Source organism: Pristiophorus japonicus, chromosome 31 (genome assembly GCF_044704955.1).
Source record: "Pristiophorus japonicus isolate sPriJap1 chromosome 31, sPriJap1.hap1, whole genome shotgun sequence".
NCBI classification, from domain to species: Eukaryota; Metazoa; Chordata; class Chondrichthyes; family Pristiophoridae; genus Pristiophorus; species Pristiophorus japonicus.
Window position 1 is genome coordinate 11,806,741 of NC_092007.1, and position 12,315 is coordinate 11,819,055.

A 12,315-nucleotide genomic window follows, 5' to 3' on the forward strand; every position below is an offset into this window, starting at 1 on the left:
GCGATGTATAAAGGTATAGTGAGGGAGTTCCAGAGCTTGGGGCCCAGGCAGCTGAAGGCACGGCCACCAATGGTGGAGTGATGGAAATCGGGAGATGCACAAGAGGCCAGAATTGGAGGAGCATAGAGATCTGAGAGGGTTGTAGGGCCGGAGGAGGTTACAGAGATAGGTAGGGGTGTAGAGGCTGGAGGAGGTTACAGAGATAGGGAGGGGTGTAGGGGCTGGAAATGTTTAAGAGATATGGATGGGTGTTGTGGCTAGAGGACGTTAGAGAGATAGGGATGGGTGTGTGAACTGGAGAAGTTAAAAGAGATAGCGAACCGTGAGGGGGATTGAAATTACAGAGAAGTTACGATCTGTCGTAGGGGCTGGAGAAGGTTACAGAGATAGGGAGAGGTGTGGGGCTGGAGGAGATTACAGTGATAGGGAGGGGTGTAGGGGCTGGAGGACGTTACAGAGATAGGGAGGGGTGTAGGGGTTGGAGGACGTTACAGAGTTAGAGAATGGTTTAGGGGCTGGAGGAGGTTACAGAGATAGGGAGTGGTGTAGGGGCTGGTGCAGGTTACCGACATAGTGAGGTGTGTAAGCGCTGGAGGAGGTTAGAGCGATAGAGAGAGGTGTTTGGGCTGGGCGGCTTTACAGAGATAGGGAGGGGTGTAGGGGCTATAGGATGTTACAGAGATAGGGAGGTGTGTAGGGCTGGAGGAGATTGCAGAGATAGGAAGTAGTGCAAGGGCTGGGGGAGGTTACTGAAATCTGGGAGGAATGTAGGAGCTGGGCAGATTACAGAGATAGGGAGGCGTTTAGGGTCTGGAGGAGGTTACAGAGATAGGGAGGGGTGTAGGGGCTGGAAGAGGTCACAGAGATATGGAGGGGTGTATGGGCTAGAGGAGGTTGGAGATAAAGAGAGGAGTGTATGGGCTGGATGAGGTTACAGAGAAAAGAAAGCGTGTAGGGGCTGGAGGAGGTTACAGAGATCGCGAGTGGTGTGGGGGTTGGAGGAGGTTGCAGAGATAGGGAGGGATGTAGAGGCTGGAAGAGGTTACAGAGATATGGAGGGGTGTATGGGCTAGAGGAGGTTGGAGATAAAGAGAGGAGTGTATGGGCTGGATGAGGTTACAGAGAAAAGAAAGCGTGTAGGGGCAGGAAGTAGTTACAGAGATAATGAGGGGTGTAGGGGTTGATAAATTTACATATTTCAGTCGCGTTGTCTGCGCTGGAGGAGATTACAGAGACAGGGAGATGTGTAGAGACTGGAGGAGGCTACAGAGATAGGGAGGGTTGCCGGGGCTTGAGGTGTTTAGTAAGTTCAGGAGGTGTTTAGCCGCTGGACGGGGTTACAGAGATAGGGCAGGGTGTAGGGGCTGGAGGATATTAGAGAGATGGGAAGGGGTGTCGAGTTTGGAGTGGGTTCTTGAGATAGCGAGGCGTGTCGAGGCTGAACGAGGTTACAGTGATAGGGAGGCATGTCGGGGCTGGAGGAGGTTAGTGAGATAGCGAACGTTGGAAGGGTATGGGAGCATCCCGAGTTAGGGACGGATGTAAAGGCTGGAGAGGTTACAGAGATAGGGAAACGTGTAGGGACTGGAGGAGGTTGCAGAGATCGGGAGGGGTGTAGTCTGGAGAATGTTACAGAGATAGGGAGGGGTTTAGGGGCTGGAGGAGGTTACAGAGATAGTGAGGGGTGTAGTGGCTAGAGGAGGATACAGAATGAGGGAGGGGCGTAGGGTCCAGAGGAGATTACAATGATCGGGAGGGGTGTAGGGGCTGGAGGAGGTTACGGAGTTAGGGAGGGGTGTAGTCTGGAGGATGTTACAGAGATAGGGAGGGATGTAGGGGCTGGAGGAGGTTACAGATATAGGGAGGGATGTAGTCTGGAGGATGTTACAGAGATAGGGATGGGTGTACGTGCTGGAGGAGGTGACAGAGATAGTGAGAGGGTGCAGAGTCTAGAGGGGTTACAAAGAGAGTGAGTGGTGTAGGGGCGGGAGGAGCTTGCAGTGAAAGGGAGGGATGTAGAGGCTGCAGGCGGTTACAGAGATAGGGAGGGATGTAGAGGCTGGAGGAGGTTACAGAGGTGGGATGGGTGTAGGGAGCTGGAGGAGTTTACAGAGATAGGGAGTGGTGTCGGACCTGGAGGAGGTTACAGAGATAGGGAGGGGTGTAGGGGCTGGAGGAGGTTACAGAGATAGGGAGGGGTGTATGGAGCTGGAGGAGGTTACAGAGATAGGGAGTGGTGAAGGGGCTGGAGACGTTACAGAGATAGGGAGGTGTTTAGGTGCTGGAGGAGGTTACAGAGATAGGGAGGGGTTTAGGGGCTGGAAGGTGTTACAGAGCTAGGGAGGGGTGCAGGGGCTGGAGGAGTTTACAGAGATAGGGAAGTGTGTCCAAACTGGAGGAGGTTACAGGGCTAGGGAGATGTGAAGAGGCTGGAGGAGGTCCCAGAGAAAGTGAGGTGTGTCGGTGCTGGAGCAGGTTCCAGAGATAGGGAGACGTATCTTGGCTGGAGGAGGTTACAGAGATAGGGAGGTATGTACTGTTTGGAGGATGTTACACACATAGCGAGGGGTGTAGGGGCTGTAGGAGGTTACAGAGGTAGGGAGAGATGAAGGGATTGGAGCTGATTGTAGAGTTTGTGGAGGCGTGTAGGGGCTGTAGGAGGTTTTAGAGAGAGAAGGAGGGGGCTAGCGGCTGGAGGAAGTCACATAGATAGGGAGGGATGTAAGTGCTAGAGGACGTTACAGCTTAAGGGACGGGTGTAGGGGCTGGAGAAGGTTACAGAGATAGGGAGGGCTGTAGGGGCTGGAGGCGGTTACAGACATAGGGAGGAGTATCGGCGCTGGCGGAGTTACCGGGATAGGGAGGGTAGTAGCAGCTGGAAGGGGTTACAGAGATAGGGCGGGGTGTAGTGGCTGAAGGATGTTACAGAGATAGGGAGGGGTGTCAGCGCTGGAGGAGATTCCAGGGATAGGGAGGGGAAAAGTCGCTTGAGGGAGTTAGAGAAACAGGGAGGTGTGTAGGGGCTGGAGGAGGTTACTGAGATAGAGAGGTGTGTAAGGGCTGCAGGAGTTTTGAGGGATAGGGACGGATGTAGGTGCTGGAGGAGGTTACAGGGATAGCGAGAGTTATAGGAGCTGGTGGGTGGGGCCTACTTGCTTAATGTATAAGGTGCCTGACTTCGAAATTAAACGCTGATATTATGAGAAGATTGTAGGTTCAAACCTGGCCGCGGTCATTTTCAGCAAAAGAGTTGTCGGAGATGAAGGAGGTTACATAGATAGGGAGGTGTGTAGCGGCTGGAGGAGTTTGCAGCGATAGGGAGGAATGTCGGTGCCTGAGAGATTACATAGATAGCGGGTGATGTCGGGGCTGGAGGAGGTTATAGAGTTAGGGAGGGGTGTAGGGGCTGGAGGAGGTTACAGAGATAGGGAGGGGTGTAGCGGCTAGAGGATATTACAGAGATAGGGAGGGGTGTGCTGCCTGGAGGATGTTACAGAAATAGGGCGGGGTCTGCAGACTGAGGAGTTTAAAGAGAAAGCGAATGGAGAAGTGGATTGAAATTAAGGAGAAGTTACGAAAGGTCGTCGGCGCTGAAACATGTTGCAGTGATAGGGAGGGTGTAAGGGCAGGGGCAGTTTGCACAGATAGGGAGGGGTGTAGGGGCAGGAGGAGCTTTCAGAGATAGCGAGAGGTGTGGGGGTTTGAGGAGGTTGCAGAGAGACAGACGTGTGTAGGGGCTGGAGGTAGTTACAGAGATAATGAGGGGTGTAGGGGTTGATGAATTTACATATTTCAGTCGCGTAGTAGGCGCTGGAGCAGATTACAGAGATAGGGAGGTTTGTAGAGGCTGGAGGAGGCTACAGAGATAGGGAGGGTTTCCGGGGCTTGACGAGTTTAATAAGTTCGGGAGGTGTTTAGCCGCTGGACGGGGTTACAGAGATAGGGGAGGGAGTAGGGGCTGGGTGACATTAGAGAGATGGGGAGGGGTTTCGGGGATGGATTGGGATATAGCGATAGCGAACCGTGAAAGGGGAATGGGAGGATCCCGAGATAGGGAGTGGTGTAGGGGCTGGAGACGTTATAGAGATAGGAAGGGGTTGAGTTGCTGGAGGAGGTTACAGAGATAGGGAGGTGTGTAGGGGCTGGAAGGTGTTACAGAGCTAGGGAGGGGTGTAGGTGCTGGAGGAGTTTACAGAGATAGGGAAGTGTGTCCAAGCTGGAGGAGGTTACAGGGATAGGGAGGTGTGAAGAGCCTGGAGGAGGTCCCAGAGAAAGTGAGGTGTGTCGGAGCTGGAGCAGGTTCCAGAGATAGGGAGACGCATCTTGGCTGGAGGAGGATACAGAGATCGGGAGACGTGTCGGGGCTGGAGAAGGTTCCAGAGATGGGGAGGGGTTTGTACTGGAGGTGGTTACTGAGATATGGAGCGGTGTAGGGGCAGGAGGAGTTTTCAGTGATATGGAGGGATGTCGGGGCTGGAGGAGTTTAAAATGTTCGCGAGGTGTTTAGCGGATGGAGGGGCTTACAGAGTTAGGGCAGGGTGTTGGGTCTGGAGGAAGTTAGAGAGATGGGGAGTGATGTCGAGTTTGGAGTGGGTTCTTGAGATAGCGAGGCGTGTCGAGGCTGAACGAGGTTACAGTGATAGGGAGGCATGTCGGGGCTGGAGGAGGTTAGAGAGATAGCGAACGTTGGAAGGGTATGGGAGCATCCCGAGTTAGGAACGGATGTAGAGGCTGGAGAGGTTACAGAGATAAGGAAACGTAGAGGGGCTGGAGGAGGTTGCAGAGATCGGGAGGGGTGTAGTCTGGAGAATGTTACAGAGATAGGGAGGGGTTTAGGGGCTGGAGGAGATTACAGAGATAGTGAGGGGTGTAGGGGCTAGAGGAGGATACAGAAAGAGGGAGGGGCGTAGGGTCTAGAGGAGATTACAGAGATCGGGAGGGGTGTAGTGGCTGGAGCAGGTTACGGAGATAGGGAGGGGTGTAGTCTGGAGGATGTTGCAGAGATAGGGAGGGGTATAGGGGCTGGAGGAGGTTACAGAGATAGGGAGGGATGTAGTCTGGAGGATGTTACAAAGATAGGGAGGGGTTTAGGGGCTGGAGGAGGTTACAGAGATAGGGATGGGTGTAGGGAGCTGGAGGAGGTTACAGAGATAGGGAGTGTAGTCGGAGCTGGAGGAGCTTACAGAGATAGGGAGGAATGTAGGGGCTGGAGGAGGTTACAGAGATAGGGATGTGTGTAGGGAGCTGGAGGGGGTTACAGAGATAGGGAGTGGTGTAGGGGCTGAAGACGTTACAGAGATAGGGAGGGGATTAGGTGCTGGAGGAGGTTACAGAGAAAGGGAGGGGTGTAGGGGCTGGAAGGTATTACAGAGCTAGGGAGGGGTGTAGGGGCTGGAGGAGTTTACAGAGATAGGGAAGTGTGTCCAAGCTGGAGGAGGTTACAGGGATAGGGAGGCGTGAAGAGGCTGGAGGAGATCCCAGAGAAAGTGAGGTGTGTCGGAGCTGGAGCAGGTTCCAGAGATAGGGAGACGTCTCTTGGCTGGAGGAGGATACAGAGATCGGGAGACGTGTCGGGGCAGGAGAAGGTTACAGAGATGGGGAGGGTTTGTGCTGGAGGTGGTTACTGAGATATGGAGCGGTGTAGGGGCAGGAGGAGTTTACAGTGATATGGAGGGATGTCGGGGATGGAGGAGTTTAAAATGTTCGCGAGGTGTTTAGCGGATGGAGGGAGTTACAGAGATAGGGCAAGGTGTTGGGGCTGGAGGAAGTTAGAGAGATGGGAAGTGATGTCGAGTTTGGAGTGGTTTATTGAGATAGCGAGGCGTGTCGAGGCTGAACGAGGTTACATAGATAGGGAGGGGTGCAGGGAGCTGGAGAACGTTACAGAGATAGGGAGACATGTCGGGCTGGAGAAGGTTAGAGAGATAGCGAGCGTTGAAAGGGTATGCGAGCATCCCGAGTTAGGGACGGATGTCGAGGCTGGAGAGGTGACAGAGATAGGGAAACGTGTAGGGGCTGGAGCAGGTTGCAGAGATCTGGAGGTGTGTACCCTGGAGAATATTACAGAGATAGGGAGGGGTTTAGGGGCTGGAGGATGTTACAGAGATAGGGAGGGGTGTAGGGGCTAGAGGAGGATACAGAAAGAAGGAGGGGCGTAGGGTCTAGAGGAGATTACAGAGATCGGGAGGGGTGTAGGGGCTCGAGGAGGTTATGCAGATAGGGAGGGGTGTAGTCTGCAGGATGTTACAGAGATAGGGAGGGGTGTAGGGGCTGGAGGAGGTTACATAGAAACATAGAAAATAGGTGCAGGAGTAGGCCATTCGGCCCTTCTAGCCTGCACCGCCATTCAATGAGTTCATGGCTGATCATGCAACTTCAGTACCCCATTCCTGCTTTCTCACCATACCCCTTGATTCCCCTAGTAGTAAGGACTTCATCTAACTCCTTTTTGAATATATTTAGTGAATTGGCCTCAACAACTTTCTGTGGTAGAGAATTCCATAGGTTCACCATTCTCTGGGTGAAGAAATTCCTCCTCATCTCGGTCCTAAATGGCTTCCCCCTGAGCCTTAGACTGTGTCCCTTGGTTCTGGACTTCCACAACATTGGGAACATTCTTCCTGCATCTAACCTGTCCAACCCCGTCAGAATTTTAAACGTTTCTATGAGGTCCCCTCTCATTCTTCTGAACTCCAGTGAATACAAGCCCAGTTGATCCAGTCTTTCTTGATAGGTCAGTCCCGCCATCCCGGGAATCAGTCTGGTGAACCTTCGCTGCACTCCCTCAATAGCAAGAATGTCCTTCCTCAGGTTAGGAGACCATAACTGTACACAATACTCCAAGTGTGGCCTCACCAAGGCCCTGTACAATTGTAGCAACACCTCCCTGCCCTTGTAGTCAAATCCCCTCGCTATGAAGGCCAACATGCCATTTGCTTTCTTAACCGCCTGCTGTACCTGCATGCCAACCTTCAATGACTGATGTACCATGACACTCAGGTCTCTTTGCACCTCCCCTTTTTCTAATCTGTCACCATTCAGATAATAGTCTGTCTCTCTGTTTTTACCACCAAAGTGGATAACCTCACATTTATCCACATTATACTTCATCTGCCATGCATTTGCCCACTCACCTAACCTATCCAAGTCGCTCTGCAGCCTCATAGAATCCTCCTTGCAGCTCACACTGCCACCCAACTTAGTGTCATCCGCAAATTTGGAGATACTACATTTAATTCCCTCGTCTAAATCATTAATGTACAGTGTAAACAGCTGGGGCCCCAGCATAGAACCTTGCGGTACCCCACTAGTCACTGTCTGCCATTCTGAAAAGTCCCCATTTACTCCTACTCTTTGCTTCCTGTCTGACAACCAGTTCTCAATCCATGTCAGCACACTACCCCCAATCCCAAGTGCTTTAACTTTGCACATTAATCTCTTGTGTGGGACCTTGTCGAAAGCCTTTAGTCCAAATATACCACATCAACTGGTTCTCCCTTGTCCACTCTACTGGAAACATCCACAAAAAATTCCAGAAGGTTTGTCAAGCATGATTTCCCTTTCACAAATCCATGCTGACTTGGACCTATCATATTACCTCTTTCCAAATGCACTGCTATGACATCCTTAATAATTGATTCCATCATTTTACCCACTACCGATGTCAGGCTGACCGGTCTGTAATTCCCTGTTTTCTTTCTCCCTCCTTTTTTAAAAAGTGGGGTTACATTGGCTACCCTCCACTCCATAGGAACTGATCCAGAGTCAATGGAATGTTGGAAAATGACTGTCAATGCATCCACTATTTCCAAGGCCACCTCCTTAAGTACTCTGGGATGCAGTCCATCAGGCCCTGGGGATCTATCGGCCTTCAATCCCATCAATTTCCCCAACACAATTTCCCGACTAATAAGGATTTCCCTCAGTTCCTCCTCCTTAATAGACCCTCCGACCCCTTTTATATCCGGAAGGTTGTTTGTGTCCTCCTCAGTGAATACCGAACCAAAGTACTTGTTCAATTGGTCCGCCATTTCTTTGTTCCCCGTTATGACTTCCCCTGATTCTGACTGCAGGGGACCTACGTTTGTCTTTACTAACCTTTTTCTCTTTACATATCTATAGAAACTTTTGCAATCCGTCTTAATGTTCCCTGCAAGTTTCTTCTCGTACTCCATTTTCCCTGCCCTAATCAAACCCTTTGTCCTCCTCTGCTGAGTTCTAAATTTCTCCCAGTCCCCGGGTTCACTGCTATTTCTGGCCAATTTGTATGCCACTTCCTTGGCTTTAATGCTATCCCTGATTTCCCTTGATAGCCACGGTTGAGCCACCTTCCCTTTTTTATTTTTACGACAGACAGGAATGTACAGTTGTTGTAGTTCATCCATGCGGTCTCTAAATGTCTGCCATTGCCCATCCACAGTCAACCCCTTCAGTATCATTCGCCAATCTATCCTAGCCAATTCACGCCTCCTACCTTCAAAGTTACCCTTCTTTAAGTTCTGGACCATGGTCTCTGAATTAACTATTTCCTTCTCCATCCTAATGCCGAATTCCACCATATTATGGTCACTCTTCCCCAAGGGGCCTTGCACAACGAGATTGCTAATTAATCCTCTCTCATTACACAACACCCAGTCTAAGATGGCCTCCCCCCTAGTTGGTTCCTCGACATATTGGTCTAAAAAACCATCCCTTATGCACTCCAGGAAATACTCCTCTACCGTATTGCTTCCAGTTTGGTTAACCCAATCTATGTGCATATTAAAGTCACCCATTATAACTGCTGCACCTTTATTGCACGCACCCCTAATTTCATGTTTGATGCCCTCCCCAACATCACTACTACTGTTTGGAGGTCTGTACACAACTCCCACTAACGTTTTTTGTCCTTTGGTATTCTGCAGCTCTACCCATATAGATTCCACATCATCCAAGCTAATGTCCTTCCGAACTATTGCCTTAATTTGCTCCTTAACCAGCAATGCTACCACACCTCCTTTTCCTTTTATTCTATCTTTCCTGAATGTTGAATACCCCTGGATGTTGAGTTCCCAGCCCTGATCATCCTGGAGCCACGTCTCCGTAATCCCAATCACATCATATTTGTTAACATCTATTTGCACAGTTAATTCATCCACTTTATTGCGGATACTCCTTGCATTAAGACACAAAGCCTTCAGGCTTGTTCTTTTAACACCCTTTGTCCTTTTAGAATTTTGCTGTACAGTGGCCCTTTTTGTTCTTTGCCTTGGGTTTCTCTGCCCTCCACTTTTCCTCATCTCCTTTCTGTCTTTTGCTTTTGCCTCCTTTTTGTTTCCCTCTGTCTCCCTGCATTGGTTCACATCCCCCTGCCATATCAGTTTAAATCCTCCCCAACAGCACTAGCAAACACTCCCCCTAGGACATTGGTTCTGGTCCTGCCCAGGTGCAGACCGTTCGGTTTGTACTGGTCCCACCTCCCCCAAAACCGGTTCCAATGCACCAGGAATTTGAATCCCTCCCTGTTGCACCACTGCTCAAGCCACGTATTCATCTGCGCTATCCTGCGATTCCTACTCTGACTATCACGTGGCACTGGTAGCAATCCCGAGATTACTACTTTTGAGGTCCTACTTTTTAATTTAGCTCCTAGCTACTTAAATTCGTTTCGTAGGACCTCATCCCTTTTTTTACCTGTGTTGTTGGTACCAATGTGCACCACGACAACTGGCTGTTCTCCCTCCCTTTTTAGAATGTCCTGCACCCGCTCCGAGACATCCTTGACCCTTGCACCAGGGAGGCAACATACCATCCTGGAGTTTCGGTTGCGGCCGCAGAAACGCCTATCTATTCCCCTCACCATTGAATCCCCAATCACTATTGCTCTCCCACTCTTTTTCCTGCCCTTCTGTGCAGCAGAGCCAGCCATGGTGCCATGAACTTGGCTGCTGCTGCCCTCCCCTGATGAGTCATCCCCCTCAACAGTACCCAAAGCAGTGTATCTGTTTTGCAGTGGATGACCACAGGGGACTCCTGCACTACCTTCCTTGCACTGCTCTTCCTGTTGGTCTTCCATTCCCTATCTGGCTGTGGACCCTTTCCCTACGGTACGACCAACTCGCTACACGTGATACTCACGTCATTCTCAGCATCGTGGATGCTCCAGAGTAAATCCACTCTCAGCTCCAACTCCGCAACGCGGACCGTCAGGAGCTTGAGGTGGACACACTTCCTGCAAATATAGTCGTCAGGGACACTGGTGTCGTCCCTGAGTTCCCACATGGTACAGGAGGAGCATAACACCCGACCGAGCTCTCCTGCCATGATTTAACCCTTAGATACACTTAAATTGGCAACAACAATGTTAAAAGTTACTCACTGATATAGAAGAGAAAAAAGAAAAACTACTCACCAATCACTAACCAATCACTTACCCTCTTGGCTGTGACGTCACCTTTTGATTTCTTTCTACTTCTTTTTTGCCTTCTCCCTGTAGCTGCACAAGCACGCCTTTTATAGGCCTCTCCACGCACCTCCTCGACGGTGTCCCGACACTGGGCCCCGGACTCCCTGCTGTGCCTTTTATAGGCCTCTCCACGCACCTCCTCGACGCTGCTCCCGACTGCCGCCGACGCTGGGCCCCGGACTCCCTGCTGTGCCTTTTATAGGCCTCACCACCTCCTCGACGCTGTCCCGACACTGGGCCCCGGACTCCCTGCTGTGCCTTTTATAGGCCTCACCACCTCCTCGACGCTGTCCCGACACTGGGCCCCGGACTCCCTGCTGTGCCTTTTATAGGCCTCACCACCTCCTCGACGCTGTCCCGACACTGGGCCCCGGACTCCCTGCTGTGCCTTTTATAGGCCTCACCAACGGACCTCTTCATCGCTGCACCCAACTGCCGCCGACGCTGGGCCCCGGACTCCCTGCTGTGCCTTTTATAGGCCTCTCCACGCACCCCCTCGACGCTGTACCCGACTGCCGCCGACACTGGGCCCCGGACTCCCTGCTGTGCCTTTTATAGGCCTCTCCACGCACCTCCTCGACGCTGCTCCCGACTGCCGCCGACGCTGGGCCCCGGACTCCCTGCTGTGCCTTTTATAGGATTCTCGACGCACCTGCTCGACGCTGCTCCCGACTGCCGCCGACGCTGGGCCCCGGACTCCCTGCTGTGCCTTTTATAGGCCTCTCCACGCACCTCCTCGACGCTGCTCCCGACTGCCGCCGACACTGGGCCCCGGACTCCCTGCTGTGCCTTTTATAGGCCTCTCCACGCACCTCCTCGACGCTGCGCCCGACTGCCGCCGACGCTGGGACCCGGACTCCCTGCTGTGCCTTTTATAGGCCTCTCCACGCACCTCCTCGACGCTGCTCCCGACTGCCGCCGACGCAGAGGTAGGGAGCGATGTAGTCTGGAGGATCTTACAGAGATAGGGAGGGGTGTAGGTGCTGGAGGAGGTTACAGAGATAGGGAGATGGTGCAGAGTCGAGAGGGGTTACAAAGAGAGTGAGTGATGTAGGGGCGGGAGGAGCTTACAATGAAAGGGAGGGATGTAGAGGCTGCAGGAGGTTAGAGAGATAGGGAGGGGTGTAGAGGCTGGAGGAGGTTACAGAGATAGGGATGGGTGTAGGGGCTGGAGGAGGTTACAGAGATCGGGAGGTGTGTAGGGAGCTGGAGGAGGTTACAGAGATAGGGAGTGGTGTCGGAGCTGGAGGAGGTTACAGAGATAGGGAGGGGTGTAGGGGCTGGAGGAGGTTACAGAGATCGGGAGGTGTGTAGGGAGCTGGAGGAGGTTACAGAGATAGGGAGTGGTGTAGGGGCTGGCGGAGGTTACAGAGAAAGGGAGGGGTGTAGGGGCTGGAGGATGTTACAGAGATAGGGAGGGGTGTAGGGGCTGGAGGATGTTACAGAGATAGGGAGGGTGTAGGGCTGGAGGAGGTTACAGAGATAGGGAATGGTGTCAGGGCTGGAGGAGGTTACAGAGATAGTGAGGGGACAAGGAGGGATGTGTAATCGAGGATGAGAATTTTAAAATCGAGGTGTTACCGGACCGGGACCAATGTCGGTCAGCGAGCACAGAGGGCAGTGGGTGTGCGGGACTAGGGGCGAGTTACGACACGGGGGCATCGGGGTTTTGGACGAGCTGATGGTTACGGAAGGGGGAAGGTGGGAGACCGGCCAGGAGAGCATTGGGAATAGTCGGAGTCTGGCGGTTACAAAGGCAGGGATGATTATCAGCAGCCCATCGATACCAGACTGATCTCCCTTTTCCAGGAATATTCTGCATGTGCGCATACCGGATGGATGAGTGCCGGAGAATGTTGGGACCGCGCTAG

General features: G+C 52.3%; 1 protein-coding gene across 1 annotated transcript in view; it reads left to right on the top strand.

Moving 5' to 3' along the window:
- The window catches only part of LOC139240444 (lens fiber membrane intrinsic protein-like), a 59,435-nt gene extending 47,120 nt beyond the window's left edge, over positions 1–12,315 (top strand). The window contains exon 3 of the mRNA XM_070868970.1: positions 12,254–12,315. Coding sequence (XP_070725071.1) covers positions 12,254–12,315 — 62 coding nt within the window. The remainder of the gene's footprint in view (positions 1–12,253) is intronic.